The 19,781-nt window shown below is 50.2% G+C and overlaps 1 protein-coding gene across 1 annotated transcript; it reads right to left on the reverse strand.

Annotated features, from left to right (window-relative positions):
- Window positions 1-17,877: 17,877 nt before the first annotated feature.
- LOC140897120 (olfactory receptor 5V1-like) lies at window positions 17,878-18,810 on the reverse strand. Its single transcript, XM_073309454.1, has one exon. It carries the CDS (start codon window positions 18,808-18,810, stop codon window positions 17,878-17,880), a length of 933 nt encoding a protein of 310 aa, XP_073165555.1.
- Between the last annotated feature and the right edge of the window lie 971 nt (window positions 18,811-19,781).

Consider the following 19,781-nt stretch of genomic DNA (forward strand, 5'->3'; position numbering starts at 1 on the left):
AGAGGTAAAGATGACAGACACCAAGGCACTACACAAATTGGAGTTAGCCAAGCTGGAGGCAGTGAAAGAAGCAGAAAAACCTCTAGAAGCTGCTCACAGAAGAGCTATGGAGGCAAAGGACAAAGAAAGGGAGGCAGCGAAAGAGGCAGCACAACACCCGAGTGGCTGCTCACAGGAGAGCTATGGAGGAACAGGAAAAAGAACTGGAGGCAAAGGAAAAAGAGAGGAAGCATGAACTGGAGATGGAGAAGGCAAGGGCTCAGCAGAATATACCAACAAACCCTAGCAATCCTTCTCCAGGTACCACTTCCCATCCCAGAAAGTTCCCCACCTACAAGGCAGGCGATGATACTGAGGCCTTCTTAGAAAACTTTGAAAGGGTCTGCCTTGGTTACAGCATCTCTACCGACCAATACATGGTAGAGCTGAGGCCGCAGCTCAGTGGACCCTTAGCGGAGGTGGCAGCTGAAATGCCTAAAGAACACATGAACAAGTATGAACTGTTTAAAACCAAGGTGAGAGTCAGAATGAGGCTGATACCTGAGCATTCCCGTTGGAGATTCAGAGCCCTAAGGTGGAAACCAGACGTGTCATTTACCTCACATGCCTACCACATTGTGAAACATTGGGATGCCTGGATATCAGGAGCAAGTGTTGAATCACCAGTAGATTTGCCCTTCCTAATGCAAATGGAACAGTTCTTAGAAGGTGTTCCTGAGGAAATAGAAAGATACATCCTAGATGGGAAACCCAAAACTGTAATCAAGGCGGGGGAGATTGGAGCCAAATGGGTGGAGGTGGCAGAGAAGAAAAAAACTGGTTGCAGTTGGAGCGGATACCAGACGGGACAACCTCAGACCACACCCTATTACTGGGGGCCGCCCAAGGCCCCACCTATCCCCCAAGGAACCCTCCAGCCACCTTATCGTCCTGCCACCCCGGTCTTCAGCAACCCACCTCGCCCCAGTGACCCGTCAGCTGGATGATGTTTTAAATGTAACGAGCCAGGGCATGTAAAGGCCAACTGCCCCAAGAACCCCAACAGATTACAGTTCATTGCAACGGAATCACACCAGAGGGCCTCAGGTCCAGATACCTCCCAGATACCCTTGGAGCGGAGGGAAACTGTGAGTGTGGGTGGGAAGAAGGTCACCGCGTCCAGGGACACCAGAGCACAAGTGTCGGCTATCCATGCTTCCTTAGTGGACCCCAATTTAATCAACCCAGAGATCCAAGTGACGATTCAACCCTTCAAGTCCAACTCTTTCAATTTGCCTACAGCCAAGTTGCCTGTCCAATACCAGGGCTGGTCAGGAACCATGGACTTTTGCAGTCTATGATGATTATCCTATCCCCATGCTGTTGGGGGAAGACTTGGCCAATCTTGTGAAGTCAGCCCAGAGAGTGGGAATGGTCACCCGCAGCCAGACTAAACCAGCTGTCACGCCTAGCGCTGTTCTGGAAACTTCTACCAGGACCCAGTCAGAGGTAATGGACCCAGACCCCGGGCCAATGTCTGCAACAGCAGTAGTGGATCCAGTCCCAGAGACCCAGACAGAGCCAGTCCCAGAACCGGAACCGGCGGAACTACCAGCACCAGACCCATTGCCAGCACTGAATCCAGTACTTGCAACCCCAACACCAGAGGGCCCCACCGAACCTGAACCAACAGTAGTCCATAACCCTACACAAGAGGCTCAGCCGGAGCCTGAACCCCAACATAGAGTCACAGCGGAGAGCGGTTCACAGTCAACGGAAACAGCCCCATCCCCTACATCGCTTCCAGAGGGACCAAGCATACGTCCACAATCCAATGAGGAACTGATGTCTCCAGCATCAAGGGAACAGTTCCAGACTGAACAGGAAGCAGATGAAAGCCTCCAGAGAGTTTGGACGGCAGAATGGAGCAACCCACCACCTCTCAGCTCTTCTAATCGATCCAGGTTTGTTGTAGAAAGAGGACTTTTATACAAGGAAACTCTTTGTGGTGGACACCAGGAAGACTGGCATCCTCAGAGACAGTTGGTAATTCCAACTAAGTACCGGGCCAAGCTCTTGAGCTTAGCCCATGATCATCCTAGTGGCCATGCTGGGGTAAACAGGACCAAAGACCATTTTGGGGGGTCATTCCAGTGGAAGGGAATGAGCAAGGATGTTTCTACCTATGTCTGGTCTTGTGAAGTATGCCAAAGAGTGGGAAATCCCCAAGACCAGTTCAAAGCCCCTCTCCAGCCACTCCCCATCATTGAAGTTCCATTTCAGCAAGTAGCTGTGGATATTCTGGGTCCTCTTCCAAAAAAGACACCCAGAGGAAAGCAGTACATACTGACTTTCATGGATTTTGCCACCCGATGGCCGGAAGCAGTAGCTCTAAGCAACACCAGGGCTAAAAGTGTGTGCCAGGCACTAGCAGACATTTTTGCCAGGGTAGGTTGGCCCTCTGACATCCTCACAGATGCAGGGACTACTTTCCTGGCAGGAACTATGGAAAACCTTTGGGAAGTTCATGGGGTAAATCATGTGGTTACCACTCCTTACCACCATCAAACAAATGGCATGGTGGAGAAGTTTAATGGAACTTTGGGGGCCATGATACGTAAATTCGTAAATGAGCACTCCAATGATTGGGACCTAGTGTTGCAGCAGTTGCTTTTTACCTACACAGCTGTACCACATCCCAGTTTAGGTTTTCCCCATTTGAACTTGTATATGGCCGTGAGGTTAAGGGGCCATTACAGTTGCTGAAGCAGCAATGGGAGGGATTTACACCTTCTCCAGGAACTAGCATTCTGGACTTTGTAACCAACCTACAAAGCACGTTCCGAACCTCTTTAGCCCTTGCTAAAGAAAACTTACAGGATGCTCAAAAAGAGCAAAAAGCCTGGTGTGATAAACATGCCAGAGATCGTTCCTTCAAAGTAGGGGACCAGGTCATGGTCTTAAAGGCGCTCCAGACCCATAAAATGGAAGCATTGTGGGAAGGGCCATTCACCATCCAGGAACGCCTGGGAGATGTTAATTGTCTCATAGCATTCCCCACCTCCAACCGAAAGCCTAAAGTGTACCATATTAATTCTCTAAAGCCCTTTATTCCAGAGAGTTAAAGGTTTGTCAGTTTACAGCCCAGGGAGGAGATGATGCTCAGTGGCCTGAAGGTGTCTACTATGAAGGGAAAAGTGCTGGTGGTATGGAAGAGGTGAACCTCTCCATGACCCTTGGGCATATGCAGCGACAGCAGATCAAGAAGCTGTGCACTAGCTACGTGCCGACATTCTCAGCCACCCCAGGACTGACTAAACAGGCATACCACTCCATTGACACAGGTAATGCTCACCCAATTCAAGTCCAACCTTACCGGGTGTCTCCTCAAGCTAAAACTCCTATAGAATGGGAAATCCAGGATAAGTTACAGATGGGTGTAATCTGCCCCTCTGGAAGTGCATGGGCATCTCCAGTGGTTCTAGTTCCCAAACCAGATGGGGAGATACGTTTTTGCATGGACTACCGTAAGCTAAATGCTGTAACTTGCCCAGACAACTATCCAATGCCATGAACAGATGAACTATTAGAGAAACTGGAACGGGCCCAGTTCATCTCTACCTTGGACTTAACCATGGGGTACTGGCAGGTACCGCTAGATAAATCCACCAAGGAAAGTCAGCCTTCACCACACATGTCGGGCTGTATGAATTTAATGTCCTCCCTTTCGGGCTGCGAAATGCACCCGCCACCTTCCAAAGACTTGTCCATGGTCTCCTAGCGGGATTAGGAGAATATGTAGTCGCCTATCTTGACAATGTGGCCATATTTATGGATTCCTGGGCAGAACACCTGGAACATCTATGTCATAAATATAAAGGGAAGGGTAAACCCCTTTGAAATCCCTCCTGGCCAGGGGAAAGCTCCTCTCACCTGTAAAGGGTTAAGAAGCTAAAGGTAACCTCGCTGTCACCTGACCAAAATGACCAATGAGGAGACAAGATACTTTCAAAAGCTGGGAGGAGGGAGAGAAACAAAGGGTCTGTGTGTCTGTCTATATACTGGTTTCTGCCGGGGATAGACCAGGAATGGAGTCTTAGAACTTTTAGTAAGTAATCTAGCTAGGTATGTGTTAGATTATGATTTCTTTAAATGGCTGAGAAAAGAATTGTGCTGAATAGAATAACTATTTCTGTCTGTGTATCTTTTTTGTAACTTAAGGTTTTGCCTAGAGGGGTTCTCTACGTTTTTGAATCTAATTACCCTGTAAGATATCTACCATCCTGATTTTACAGGGGGGATTTCTTTATTTCTATTTACTTCTATTTTTATTAAAAGTCTTCTTGTAAGAAAACTGAATGTTTTTTCATGGTTCTCAGATCCAAGGGTTTGGGTCTGTGGTCACCTATGCAAATTGGTGAGGCTTTGTATCCAACATTTCCCAGGAAAGCGGGGGGGTGCAAGTGTTGGGAGGATTGTTCATTGTTCTTAAGATCCAAGGGTCTGGGTCTGTAGTCACCTAGGCAAATTGGTGAGGCTTTTTACCAAACCTTGTCCAGGAAGTGGGGTGCAAGGTTTTGGGAAGTATTTTGGGGGGAAAGACGCATCCAAACAGCTCTTCCCCAGTAACCAGTATTAGTTTGGTGGTGGTAGCGGCAAGGACAAAGAGTGGAATATTTTGTACCTTGGGAAAGTTTTGACCTAAGCTGGTAAAGATAAGCTTAGGAGGTTTTTCATGCAGGTCCCCACATCTGTACCCTAGAGTTCAGAGTGGGGGAGGAACCTTGACAATCTACAAAAAGTCTTTGAGCGCATAAGGGAGGCAGGACTAACGGTTAAGGCTAAGAAGTGTCAAATAGGCCTCAACAGAGTGACTTACCTTGGACACCAGGTGGGTCAAGGAACTATCAACCCCCTACAGGCCAAAGTGGATGCTATCCAAAAGTGGCCTGTCCCAAAGTCAAAGAAACAGGTTCAATCCTTCTTAGGTTTGGCCCGTTATTACAGGCGATTTGTACCACAATACAGCCAAATTGCTGCCCCACTCACAGACCTAACCAAAAAGAAGCATCCAAATGCCATTCAGTGGACCGAAGAGTGTCAGAAGGCCTTTAACCAGCTTAAAGTGACACTCATGTCTGACTCTGTAGTAAGGGCTCCAGACTTTGACAAACCGTTCCTAGTAACCACAGATGCGTCCGAGCGTGGTGTGGGAGCAGTTTTAATTCAGGAAGGACCGGATCAAGAATTCCACCCTGTAGTGTTTCTCAGCAAAAATCTGTCTGAGAGGGAAAGCAACTGGTCAGTCAGTGAAAAAGAATGTTACGCCATTGTCTACGCTCTGGAAAAGCTACACCCATATGTTTGGGGATGGCGTTTCCACCTGCAAACCGACCATGCTGCGCTACGGTGGCTTCATACTGCCACGGGAAATAACAAAAAACTTATTCGGTGGAGTTTAGCTCTCCAAGATTTTGATTTCAACATTCAACACATCTCAGGAGCTTCTAAGAAAGTGGCTGATGCACTCTCTTGTGAAAGTTTCCCAGAATCAACTGTTGAAAATCATCCTGGCCAGAGGAAAAATCCTTTCACCTGTAAAGAGTTAAGAAGCTAGGATAACCTCGCTGGCACCTGACCAAAATGACCAATGAGGAGACAAGATACTTTCAATAGCTGGGAGGAGGGAGAAACACAAAGGGTCTGGGTCTGTCTGTGTGATGCTTTTGCCGGGGACAGAACAGGAATGGAGTCTTAGAATTTGGTAAGTAATCTAGCTAGGTACGTGTTAGATTACGATTTCTTTAAATGGCTGAGAAAATAAGCTGTGCTGAATAGAGCGGATATTCCTGTCTGTGTGTCTTTTTGTAACTTAAGGTTTTGCCTAGAGGGATTCTCTATGTTTTGAATCTAATTACCCTGTAAGGTATTTACCATCCGGATTTTACAGAGGTGATTCTTTTTACTTCTATTAAAATCCTTCTTTTCAGAAACTGAATGTTTTTTTCATTGTTCTTAAGATCCAAGGGTTTGGGTCTGTGGTCACCTATGCAAATTGGTGAGGATTTTTACCAAACCTTCCCCAGGAAGTGGGGTGCAAGAGTTGGGAGGATTTTCGGGGAAAAATGTTTCCAAACAACGCTTTCCTAATAAAAATAAACCCAGATAAACGGCCTCAGCTACCCCTAGCACCTCGGGCCGCAGGTCGGGGGAGAACAGGGTCGCCACTCCAGCCTATTGAACCGTGGAATGGCTAAAGTAGACCCTTTCCCCCAACCCCAGCCGCCAACTGTCTTCGGTGGTCGGATCCGTATGGGTCTCCTGCAGGAAAACCACAGAGTACCCTCCATCCCAAAGGAAGGAGAGCACCTAGGACCCGCAGAAAGCCATCCTACAACCCCGGGTGTTCAACGTTACGATGATGAGAGGTGTCATGGGAAGGGCCAGGGGGGATCCTCACTGGCAGGGACGCTCGCATCCCCCAGCGGGCCGTGCAACAGTCCTTGACCCATTCCGTAGGTGAGTAATTGTTCATGGAAGACGTGGACCCGCCAGTAGGCCGCGGCATCCCGCTTCCCCGTCCCTTTAACTTCCCCCATGAGGGCCCTTGTTGCCCGGAGGATTTGAGAAAAGTCCCCCCATCGCTGGAGAGCAAGCTGTACCTTGTTGCGGTAGCCACGGACATCCTCTAAAAACTTCCGCAGCTCTCCTCGCAGCTCATGGGGGGGTTGGGTTACGGTTTTCCGATTGTTCCCCGGCGGGGCCCTTGGTGCAGCCCCGTGGCCCACTAAAATGGGCAAGCAGGGTGCGGATCCCCGATGGGGTGCCTGATGGGCTGGAGCTTCTAGGCCCGCCTCAAGACCTGGGGCGATGGGGGGCAGTGGAGGGAAAATAGCAGCCCCTACTGGGTCGGGGCGGGAGAACACAAAGGCCGCTCCCTGGGGGTCATCAGTTGGAAAAGGGATGGAGACAGCCCCGGAGGCAGCGATAACATTGCAGGAGGTAAACTGGATAGGGATAGGGGCAGGAGCAGGGGCAGAGGCAAGGTTCTGGGGTTTGGGAGGCAAGCAGCTGGATGGTGGCGCCTCCCGATCAGGCTCGAGGGTTAAGGGGTTGAGGAGGGAGCTCTCAGTGATACCGAGCGTGGACTCTATGGTGGATTTAGCGGCCACAGCATCAGGAGGTGGATTCTCTTCTGTAGGACCCCTGCCCGGGAAGGAAGTTGATTGCTCCGCACCAACCGGGGGGTGCCCCTGGCGACTCGTGTCCCGGCCGCGTGGCGCCAGCTGTCACCTGAGCAGGGTCAGTGGTCGTCAGCGGGGTGCCATCAGTGGCCGGGTCGATGGAGGAGTCCAGGGGCTCCTCGGAGGTGGGAGCAGAAGCAGCAGTTAGGGGGAGGGAGCATGGGGAAAAGAGGGGTGGAGTGAGGTCGCCCAGATCGAGTTTGCTGGCAAAAGATTGTCCTCTCCCTGGGCGACCGGGGTCAGATCTAGGGCCTCAATCTCCTCGAACATGGAGGAGAGGACACTTTCCGCCGCCCCGGGGTTCTCCCCGCTGGCACCCGCCACAACGGTTGCCTAGAGGTTCACGGGGGCTTCGGATAGTGTCAGGACAGAAGGGGCTTCCTCGAGGGTCTCGGAGGGGAGGGTCTCCTGTGGAGGGGAGACACTACCTTCCAGTGCTGCCACGTCTTTCCCGGCTGACACTGGTGGATGGGACACACTCTTGGGCAAAGCAGAAGGCTCGGCATCGGTGCCCCCCTTTCTGGTCTTCCGGGGGGCCTCCGCTTCGGTTAGATGAGGTGGAGCTCGAGCCTTCTGCTTGCCTCGCTTCCCCTGGACTAGGGCCTGACCCTCCATGGCATCATCTGGGGGCTGGTTAGCAGGGGTCGTGTCAGGGGGTAAAGGCGATGGCTCAGGGACTTGGGGGGGAACGGTGGGACAGCATAAGGGAGGGAGGATTCTCCCTGGGGCAGGCTCTTTCCCATGCCTGGTGGTATCTCTGCCACACCCTCCTCCATAGGCCCCGCCAGATTGTCAGCAGCGAGGGCGGGGCTCTCCCGCTCGTCTGGGCGTTGTAGGGGAGGTGCCCCTTGGGCCTGAGAAGGAGTAGTGGTGATCCGAAGAGGATGGGGGGCGGGTTTGGGTACCGGGCAGCCAGGGGCGATGGCAATGATGGGGCCGATGTCCTGCCGGGTCTCGGGAATCCCAGGTGCCCCTCCTTGCCGGGCTAAGGGGCAGTCCCTTCAGACATGCCCCGACGCCCGGCAGAGGTAGCACCGGGCTTCCCCCGTGGAGAAGTACACCCGGTAACGGGCCCCCTGGTGGGGGACTAGGAAGGACCCCTCAAGCGCCTCTCCGTCATGTGCCGCCGATGGCAGTAGAAGCTGCACTTGCCGGAGGAAGGAAAAGGTGTGACAGAGGCTGGGGTCCTTGCAGCCCAACGGGAGAGGGCTGATAACAGAAACAGGTTTCCCCAGGGTGGAAAGGGCGGGTAACAGGGCAGCACTGGGGATAAAAGGAGGGACAGAGGTCAGGACCAGGTGGACACCCAGGTCCTCTAGAGGTTCTAGGGGGACAAACACCCCCCCCCCCCACCGCCAGGCCCCTCTCCACCACTTCCTGGGTGGCAGCCGCCGATGCTAAGAAGAAGATGACCTTCCCGTACATTTTGGAGGCCACCACAATAGCCAAGGGCCCCACCACCCTCACCAACGCCCGCACGTAGGTCTCCACGTGGGGCGAGGCGGGCACCAGGAGGCATCGGACACCGTGCTTCCTTGTCATGGTGGGAAAGGGGCCCTGGCCGCTATTGATGGTGGCGGAGGCGGTGGGCAGGAGAGATGACGAGGCGGCAGGCGGGGGTGCTGCCGCCGCCTGGGCATACATCCTGGGGGCTGAGGGAGGGACACCCACAGAGCTGGTGGAGGGGGCAGCAGGGAAGGACACCGTGGTCGGTGGCGGGGCCGCAGCAGTGGGGGTGGCCCCTGCCATGGAGGGCCTTGTGGTTTTAGTGGGGCCCTTCCCCTTCTTCTTGCCCTGGCCTTTCCCACTGGCTGGGGGGGCTCCCCTAGAGTCTGGGGAGGCGATGAGCATGGCAGCGGCGGAGGTCACCCCAGTGCCCTCTATTGCCGATGCCCCAGCAGGGGTGGTGGCAGGTGGTTAACAGGAGATGGGGTCAGGTAAAAAGGGACAAGCTGTGGGGTGGACAATTCGGGGGCGGGGGCACATGAACCATCATACGCTTGTACAGAGAGTCCTGTTTGGTTGGCTGGTACTTCTGGCCCATACGGTGGAATCAGGGCGAGCAGCTGAGTCCAGAGGCAGATGTTAAACAGCCAGCAAAGATGGTGGAGGGGGGCAGCGGTGAAGATTGTAGTGTGGGGGTTGGGAGGACACAGATGGATCGGGGGGCAGCTCTGTGCCACACCCTCTGTGTCCCTACAAACACAGTCAGGACACAGTCAAGGCCTCCCACCACACGAGAGCACAGTTCGAAAGTTACTCAGTCTTAAGGCCCCTCCATGGCGATTTGTAGATTCCCCGGGCGGTGTGGACGGCTTTTTCCCTTTCTTTTCCAGGCTTTCCTTGCAGCTGTAGCATTCCAGGGATGCCGGAGCAGATGATAAAAGTCTCTCTCAGCCGGATACGGGTCCACAAACAAACAGCAAGCAGCTGGGTCTGGGGGCTGGGTCCCTCCACTCCTCCCCTCTGGGGAGCGGGTTAGCAGGCCCCCTCTCTCTCAGGGGGCCTCAGCTGGAGCAGCAGCAGCGTCCGAGGGCAGGCGGGGCAGGGGGGACCGACAGCCAGCCGGCAGCCAACCAGCACTCAAGCAGCAGCAGAAAAACAAAAAAGAAAAAGGGGGAAGAAGGGGTGAGAGCATCAGGCCCAGTCTGGGGGGAAGCTGCAAGCAGGGGCAAAAAGCAAGGAAAGCCCAGGCCAGAGGGCAGCAGGAGAGGGTTAGAAGGGAACCTTGTTCCCTGTAGAGGGAAGAAAGTTTGCTATCGATTAATTAAAGCACCTGAAGCAAGTCACCTGATAAAAAACCCTTGTTTCAATCAGACTAGAGGAGGAGTTGAAGCAGAGTGGATTGGTGCTGGAGCAGAGAGCAGTTTGGAGGGAAGCAGAGGAGAGTTTGGAGAAGTGCTGTGGTGGGCAAAGAAGACCAAGACCCTAAGTAAAGGGACACCTGGTTTGTGCTGAGGGAGGGTAGGAAGCCCCACAAGCTGAAGGGCAGGAGAGGGAAGTAGCCCAGGGGAAGGAACCGCTAGTTCAAGTGGTTTACCGCTATCCCTAGGGCCCCTGGGCTGAGATCTGGAGTAGAGGGTGGGCCCGGGTCCCTCCCTCTCCACTCCCCTTCTCTAGGACACTAGTGGGGCAGTTAATACCCCAGTTCAGGGGCAAGAAACAGTGCCCTGAACCCCCCCTTACCACCAAGAAGAGAAAGCTCAAGACCCATCATAGCAGTGCTGACAATTTGCCGCACTACGTTGAACCTCTTCATAAAAGGATTAAAATCACACTCTTTGTCGCTGTAGGGCCGGAGGCACAGCCAGGTAAAGACCCCAGTGGATTTCATTGGGTTGCCAAGGCAGTCAGTGAGGCCTAAAGGAGAGGGACCTGGGCCGGGATCAGGCCTTCACCTGTCCCACCCACTGCTGCACCCACAAGGAAATGCCTTTTCCAGGGGATTCCTCGGTGTGAGGGGGCTGCTCTGCAGGGCTGACAGGAACGGACATTGAGCTGATCATGGTCTGGGGCTGTGCCGCTGTGTTTGCCCAGGGGTGGCTTCCAGCTCTGAGCTCCTCCTAAGGGGATGAGATGAGGAGCCTTTTTTGGAGACGGAAATGCTCAGGAAGCTGCAGAGCACCCCCGGGAGACCTGTCCCTGCTCAGATATTAAGGCTGGTTTGAGGGGAATGGATCACTCCAGAGGGGCCCAGGTAAGCTCCTCAGCCCAGCCCCTCACTCCTGGCTCTGGCCTATCAGACAGGGGTGCTGGGCTCAGGGCTTGGTTTGTAAATCAGGGCTCATGACTTTGATTCCCACTGGGCTACGGGGTTCAGCGCTCAAGGGGTTCGCCTGTCTGCCCGGATTGGCTGGGGACACGCAATGACCATAAAATGGAAGGTGAAACCTTCTCATCTGAATCAGGCAGTTCTCACTGAGCCCAACTGACCTGCAGAGCATATCAGCACGGACATCTCCCTGCGACTCGCAGAGCGAAAGGTGTGTCCCCCCACACACAATGTAGTGAATGGAAACAGTTCTCAGAGTCAGACATTAGGGTGCCGAAGTGGAGCTGTGTGTGGGGACGGGGGAGCCCTGGGTAACAGGGGTTTGAGGGTCAGGACAGAGGTCTATCTGCAGAGTGTTCAGGGGAGGGAATCAAAGGCTGGGCTAGCAAGGGAATGCAGGGCCATGAGTGAGGGGCACCAGCAGAGCTGGGAGATCCCAGGGCTGGGATAGCAGGGCAAGTGGGATTGGATTGAGTGGCACCAGCAGGGCTATTTGAAGCCCACACCTTGGCCAACACACCTGTTGTTTCTTTACTCTGCAGACCATCTGGCAGGTTATTTCCATTTACTCCCAGTTCTTAGGAACTTCTCATGACTGGTTTTGTTTGCCGAATGTCCCCTCCCATATCTCACTGGCCATCTTCTCAGCCCAGCTCCAGCGCTGAAACTTGCAGAGCTCAGGGGGGTGTTTTTTCACACCTGTGAGCGAGAAAGTTGCAGCACTTTAAGGTGGCAGTGTAGACATGCCCTTAGGAAGGAAAGATCAAAAGCACAACTGCAAAATGGGATAGAACTAGCGAGGTGGTGGCATAGCTGAAAAGGATCTGGGGTTATTGTGGATCACAAATCAAATGAGTCAGTAAAGTTATGCAGCCATGAGAAAGGCTAATATCTTCTGGGGTGCATTACCAGGAGTGTTTGATATAAGACATGGGAGGTCGTTGTCCTGAGGTCCCTTCCAACCTGATATTCTATGATTCTACCTGGTTGCCCCAGCTTAGCCCTTTCCAGCTCTAAGCGCTTCAGCTCTGTCTCCACCTCTAAGTGGTTCACCTCCATTTCTGCCTCCAAGTGTTTTGGCTCTCTCCTCTCCTCCCCTCCACCTCCAAGCGCTTCTCCTCTGCTTCCAAGTGCTTTGCCTCTGCTTCCGACTCCAAGCATTTCACCTCCACTTCCGCTTCCCAGCGCTTCATCTCTAGGAAGAAATTCCTTTCTTCCTGTCAAGGTTCCTTCCCCACTCTGAACTCTAGGGTACAGATCTGGGAGGCAGTGACCATGAGTTGGTTGAGTTCAGGATCCTGACGCAGGGAAGAAAGGTAAGCAGCAGGATACGGACCCTGGACTTCAGGAAAGCAGACTTCGACTCCCTCAGGGAATGGATGGCCAGGATCCCCTGGGGGACTAACTTGAAGGGGAAAGGAGTCCAGGAGAGCTGGCTGTATTTCAAGGAATCCCTGTTGAGGTTACAGGGACAAACCATCCCGATGAGTTGAAAGAATAGTAAATATGGCAGGCGACCAGCTTGGCTTAATGGTGAAATCCTAGCGGATCTTAAACATAAAAAAGAAGCTTACAAGAAGTGGAAGGTTGGACATATGACCAGGGAAGAGTATAAAAATATTGCTCGGGCATGTAGGAATGTTATCAGGAGGGCCAAATCGCACCTGGAGCTGCAGCTAGCCAGAGATGTCAAGAGTAACAAGAAGGGTTTCTTCAGGTATGTTGGCAACAAGAAGAAAGCCAAGGAATGTGTAGGCCCCTTACTGAATGAGGGAGGCAACCTAGTGACAGAGGATGTGGAAAAAGCTAATGTACTCAATGCTTTTTTTGCCTCTGTTTTCACTAACAAGGTCAGCTCCCAGACTGCTGCGCTGGGCATCACAAAATGGGGAAGAGATGGCCAGCCCTCTGTGGAGATAGAGGTGGTTAGGGACTATTTAGAAAAGCTAGACATGCACAAGTCCATGGGGCCGGACGAGTTGCATCCGAGAGTGCTGAAGGAATTGGCGGCTGTGATTGCAGAGCCACTGGCCATTATCTTTGAAAACTCGTGGCGAACCGGGGAAGTCCCGGATGACTGGAAAAAGGCTAATGTAGTGCCAATCTTTAAAAAAGGGAAGAAGGAAGATCCTGGGAACTACAGGCCAGTCAGCCTCACCTCAGTCCCTGGAAAAATCATGGAGCAGGTCCTCAAAGAATCAATCCTGAAGCACTTGCATGAGAGGAAAGTGATCAGGAACAGCCAGCATGGATTCACCAAGGGAAGGTCATGCCTGACTAATCTAATCGCCTTTTATGATGGGATTACTGGTTCTGTGGATGAAGGGAAAGCAGTGGATGTATTGTTTCTTGACTTTAGCAAAGCTTTTGACACGGTCTCCCATAGTATTCTTGTCAGCAAGTTAAGGAAGTATGGGCTGGATGAATGCACTATAAGGTGGGTAGAAAGCTGGCTAGATTGTCGGGCTCAACGGGTAGTGATCAATGGCTCCATGTCTAGTTGGCAGCCGGTATCAAGTGGAGTGCCCCAAGGGTCAGTCCTGGGGCCAGTTTTATTCAATATCTTCATAAATGATCTGGAGGATGGTGTGGATTGCACTCTCAGCAAATTTGCGGATGATACTAAACTGGGAGGAGTGGTAGATACGCTGGAGGGGAGGGATAGGATAGATTGGGCCAAAATGAATCTGATGAGGTTCAATAAGGATAAGTGCAGGGTCCTGCACTTAGGACGGAAGAACCCAATGCACAGCTACAGACTAGGGACCGAATGGCTAGGCAGCAGTTCTGCAGAAAAGGACCTAGGGGTGACACTTCAAGAAGGATGTGGATAAATTGGAGAGAGTCCAGCGAAGGGCAACAAAAATTATTAGGGGACTGGAACACATGAGTTATGAGGAGAGGCTGAGGGAGCTGGGATTGTTTAGCCTGCAGAAGAGAAGAATGAGGGGGGATTTGATAGCTGCTTTCAACTACCTGAAAGGGGGTTCCAAAGAGGATGGCTCTAGACTGTTCTCAATGGTAGCAGATGACAGAACGAGGAGTAATGGTCTCAAGTTGCAGTGGGGGAGGTTTAGATTGGATATTAGGAAAAACTTTTTCACTAAGAGGGTGGTGAAACACTGGAATGCGTTACCTAGGGAGGTGGTAGAATCTCCTTCCTTAGAGGTTTTTAAGGTCAGGCTTGACAAAGCCCTGGCTGGGATGATTTAACTGGGAATTGGTCCTGCTTTGAGCAGGGGGTTGGACTAGATGACCTTCTGGGGTCCCTTCCAACCCTGATATTCTATGATTCTATGCCCCATGTTTTGTCTGCGTACAATGAACAATGAGGACAAATACACTGCATCCACGTGCAAGGCTTAAGAACAGTGGCTGTCCTTGGAGTAGTTTGATTTAGTTGGGGATTGGTCCTGCTTTGAGCAGGGGGTTGGACTAGATGACCTCCTGAGGTCCCTTCCAACCCTGATATTCTATGATTCTATGATTCTATGTGGGGACCTGCATGAAAACCTCCTAAGCTTACTTTTACCAGCTTAAGTTAAAAGTTCCCCAAGGATACAAACTATTTTACCCTTTGCCCTTCCACTTCCACCAAACGTTTATCTGGGTTTATTTTTATTAGGAAAGCATTGTATGGAAACGTATTTCCCCCCAAAATCCTCCCAACCCTTTCACCCCACTTCCTTGGGAAGGTTTGGTAAAAATCCTCACCAATTTCCATAGGTGACCACAGTCCCAAACCCTTGGATCTTAAGAACAATGAAAAAGCATTCAGTTTCTGAGAAGAAGGATTTTAATAGAAGTAAAAAGAATCACCTCTGTAAAATCAGGATGGTAAATAGGGTAGGGTAAACAGGGTAAACAGGGTAATCAGATTCAAAACATAGAGAATCCCTCTAGGCAAAACCTTAAGTTACAAAAAGACACACAGACAGGAATAGTCATTCTATTCAGTACAACTTTTTTTCTCAGCCATTTAAAGAAATCAATCTAACGCCTATCTAGCTAGATTACTTACTAAGTTCTAAGACTCCATTCCTGTTCTGTCCCTGGCAAAAGCATCACACAGACAGACCCTTTGTTTTTCTCCCTCCTCCCAGCTTTTGAAAGTATCTTGTCTCCTCATTGGTCATTTTGGTCAGGTGCCAGCGAGGTTATCCTATCTTCTTAACCCTTTACAGGTTAGAGGATTTTTCCTCTGGCCAGGGGGGATTTTAAAGGTGTTTACCCTTCCCTTTATATTTATGACACTTCCGTAGTTAGAACTCTGTCTGGGTTAAGGGCATCACTCCATCTTGGCATCTGGATCTTGGGTTGGGGAGGGCTGACCATTCCCTCCAGGGAAATCTCCAGTCCCCCATTCCCTCCCTGCATTTCTGTCATGAGGCTGGATGTCTGGGCTTGATCTGGGTCTGTCTTCTCCATGGCTTGCCGCTTTGGGAAGACTGGTTCCTCTAGGGTTTCGGTGCCTGACCGCAACCTCATGCACAGGCCTAGCTATACTCTAGCCTAGCTATTTCGTTGCCACGAAGCTAGAAAAAATAATAAACTGCTTGTTGGACTCCCTGTCTTGGCAGGCTAAACGATTTGTGTGGCTGTTCCCCCTCAGGCAGAAAAAAAAAGAGAAAAAAAAAAGGCTAAACGCTTTGTGTGGCTGTTCCCCCTCAGGCAGAAAAGAAAGGAAAAAAAAAAGACACCCCCTCCCCCGGCTTTACAGGTTGCCAAAAGGAAAAATGTGTCCTTTTAAAATCCTGAGGTCTGTGCCTCTGGTTCAAAACCGCTCTGCCACCATGTCAAGGCTGATTCCCTACTCTGGCACTTCGAGTGCAGAAGGTGGGGGCCCGCAAGGATTCTAAAAATTAATACTGGCCACTCCAGGCTTGTATTAAACTCCCAAGGTTATAGGTTTTCTTTGACCTTGGATTGGTAGGTCGCCACCCAAGTGCAGAACCCCTTTGAGAGCCCAGGGAGGCGCACCTGAGAATTCCTTCCTGTGGGGTACCCTCAAGTCTTTTCACCATGCCCCCTCTGGGGAAGAGCTGAGAAAGGAAAAAAAAAGAAAAAAAAAAAGGGAAAATCAGCTGTTGCCACCAGCTAATTAAACAACGTGCACAAACCTCTTAAGACACAAAAATTCTATTCTGTTCTTTAAAAAAGGTACATTTTATATTTTAAAAGGAAAGAAAATACATCTGGGAACTCAGCTATTGCTAGATTTTAAAAGAGCAACTACAAGGGTTAAGCACCAAGAAAAGCTTTCTTGAGGTCTATCTTAAAGGTTACAAACCAAAAGCACCTGGGGTTAGCATAGAGGAATCTACAAGCCATCAAGAAATAAAAGGAATAAACCTAATCACATATTCCTAGACATTTCCTAATCTACTTACATATCTGGGGTTTAAATGAATAGTTTCTAGGTATGATACTGATGATTTTTTTTGACACGGTCTCCCACAGTATTCTTGTCAGCAAGTTAAGGAAGTATGGGCTGGATGAATGCACTATAAGGTGGGTAGAAAGCTGGCTAGATTGTTGGGCTCAACGGGTAGTGATCAATGGCTCCATGTCTAGTTGGCAGCCGGTATCAAGTGGAGTGCCCCAAGGGTTGGTCCTGGGGCCGGTTTTGTTCAATATCTTCATAAATGATCTGGAGGATGGTGTGGATTGCACTCTCAGCAAATTTGCGGATGATACTAAACTGGGAGGAGTGGTAGATATGCTGGAGGGGAGGGATAGGATACAGAAGGACCTAGACAAATTGGAGGATTGGGCCAAAAGAAATCTGATGAGGTTCAATAAGGATAAATGCAGGGTCCTGCACTTAGGACGGAAGAACCCAATGCACAGCTACAGACTAGGGACCGAATGGCTAGGCAGCAGTTCTGCGGAAAAGGACCTAGGGGTGACAGTGGACGAGAAGCTGGATATGAGTCAGCAGTGTGCCCTTGTTGCCAAAAAGGCCAATGGCATTTTGGGATGTATAAGTAGGGGCATAGCGAGCAGATCGAGGGACGTGATCGTTCCCCTCTATTCGACATTGGTGGGGCCTCATCTGGAGTACTGTGTCCAGTTTTGGGCCCCACACTTCAAGAAGGATGTGGATAAATTGGAGAGAGTCCAGCGAAGGGCAACAAAAATGATTAGGGGACTGGAACACATGAGTTATGAGGAGAGGCTGAGGGAGCTGGGATTGTTTAGCCTGCAGAAGAGAAGAATGAGGGGGGATTTGATAGCTGCTTTCAACTACCTGAAAGGGGGTTCCAAAGAGGATGGCTCTAGACTGTTCTCAGTGGTAGCAGATGACAGAACAAGGAGTAATGGTCTCAAGTTGCAGTGGGGGAGGTTTAGATTGGATATTAGGAAAAACTTTTTCACTAAGAGGGTGGTGAAACACTGGAATGCGTTACCTAGGGAGGTGGTGGAAACTCCTTCCTTAGAGGTTTTTAAGGTCAGGCTTGACAAAGCCCTGGCTGGTATGATTTAACTGGGAATTGGTCCTGCTTCGAGCAGGGGGTTGGACTAGATGACCTTCTGGGGTCCCTTCCAACCCTGATATTCTATGATTCTATGATTCATACCTGACTCAAGCTTTTCACAGCATAGATGTGCCCTGTCTGCCTCTCCCCAAGAGAACAACAGACAGACAGACGAAAGGGGAGTCTTTTTTCAATTTTAAAAAGTTCTAGCCTTCCCATTGGCTCTTTTGGCCAGATGCCCACTCACTTCCTTTTACCTACGCATAGCAGTGAGACTTTTTAACCCTTTACGGGTAGAGCAGTTAGAGAACAGCTAATGGCTGGCTGGGTGTCCATAAAAGGGAGCTCCCCTCCACACCTTCATTTATCACAACACTAGTTACCCACAGTTCTATGTTCAACACTACTTGAGAAACTTGAATTTACACAATATATTCCTTAGAGCTGTTTTCACCTCCTTGTTTTTCAGGCTGTAGATGATGGGGTTTAGCATGGGAGTCAAGATGCTGTACTGAATGGAGACCATTTCATCCAGAGCTACAGAGGAGACTGAGCTGGGCTTTGTGTACTGGATAAAAGCTCCCAGGTACAACAAACCAACCACAATCATGTGGGAGCTGCAGGTGGAGAAGGTTTTTTGCTTGCCCTGCACAGAAGACATCCTCAGGATGGTGGAGATGATGTGAATGTAGGAGATCAGGGTGAGGAGGAAGGAGATTGCTCCAAGCATCACAGCAGAAGTGAGAAGCACCACTTGATTGGTGAAGGTATCCGTGCAGGACAGTTGTAATAGGGGAGGGAGCTCACAGCTGAAATGGCGGATTTCATTGGGCCCACAGAAATGCAACTTGAAGGTGAAAACTGTGTTAAGCAGGGCATATAAAAACCCGATGGTCCATGCCCCACTCACCAGCTGAACACAGATCCCTTTGCTCAGCATCTCTGTGTAATGTAATGGGTCACAGATGGCGGCGTAGCGATCATAAGCCATTGCTGAAAGAATGAAAACTTCTGTACCAGCTAAAAGGATAAAGAAGAACATCTGGGTAATGCAGCCGTTGAGTGAAATAATGTTGTGCTCTGCTAGGAAGTTCATCAGCATTGTAGGCACTGTGATGGAGGAATAGCAGATATCGACAAAAGATAAATGGAAGAGGAAGAAGTACATCGGGGTGTGAAGGTGAGAATCAGCTCCAATCACTAGCATGATCAGTATGTTCCCAACCAGAGTAACCAGGTAAATAACTAAAAACACCAGGAAGAGGAAAATCTGCACCTGTGGGTCACTGGAAAGTCCCAGAAGAATAAATTCAGTCACTTTGGTTTGATTTTCCATTGGCGTTTATTTAGGAAATCTGATCTGGGAGACCAGAAAAAAATGAAATTAACACTTCTCATAAAAGTAAATTGAAACAGCATGTGGAGATCCTCAGACCAGTAGCATGCCTGTAAAGAGAGCCCTATTCCTGCATATAAAAGGTGTGTTTTAAATAGAGTAAATTGAGAGAGAGAGAGGGAGAGAGAGAGAGAGAGACACTGCATGGAATTTGTGTGTTTTAAATTGACAAAATGGGCTGGATTCACAAAAGGACTTAGGCACCTAAGTGCCACTTTCGATGCCTAAATTCCAGCATCAGGTCCCGCTGGTATTCACAAATACCCTGCTCAGGTGTGACTAAGGGACAGTCTGCTGTGGGCCTCCCTCAGGCTCTCCTCTTGACCCTGTTCCGCTGTGGATACATGATAAAAGAGGCAGTGCAGCAGGGTTACTGGATGCTTGGACTTCTGCATCTGGGATGAGGGTTCTAACCCCAAGGCTATGAAGGCATTCCCACACTCTCTCTTCAGTCTGGCCTTATGACTTCAACAGAGCTAGAGATGAGTTAGGGCAGCATGGGGTCTGGAAGATTGACTCCAATGGAGCTATGGCCAATTTGTAATAGCTGGGCATCTGGACAAATCTTTAAAAATAATCTCTTTCTCTAATACATTTTGTCAGTTGTTCTAGATAATTTTGTTGAACACACTATTTAATATCTGTAGTGTATGATTGGAGTCATATCTATTAAAATCATCAGGATTTTTCAAAAAGAAGTGAATGGGACCAGCAAACATTCTCTCGGCACTGTGACAAACTTGAAAAGAAGGGCCTGATAGAAAATTAATGGGTCTGTTGTTCCTAAGTCATTTAAACTCTGACTCAGTGGGACTTTTGACTCATTGTTCTGCATGTCTGAATATCAGGCTTTACATATAGAAGAGCATCTATCCTGCCCCCATGGACGTCAGTGATTATTTTGACATTAG

The sequence above is a fragment of the Lepidochelys kempii genome, chromosome 13 (assembly GCF_965140285.1).
Source record: "Lepidochelys kempii isolate rLepKem1 chromosome 13, rLepKem1.hap1, whole genome shotgun sequence".
NCBI lineage: Eukaryota > Metazoa > Chordata > Testudines > Cheloniidae > Lepidochelys > Lepidochelys kempii.

Bases quoted from the DNA above. Each gene is read 5' to 3' on its own strand.
- LOC140897120 (XM_073309454.1), bottom strand. From the start codon at position 18,810: ATGGAAAATCAAACCAAAGTGACTGAATTTATTCTTCTGGGACTTTCC.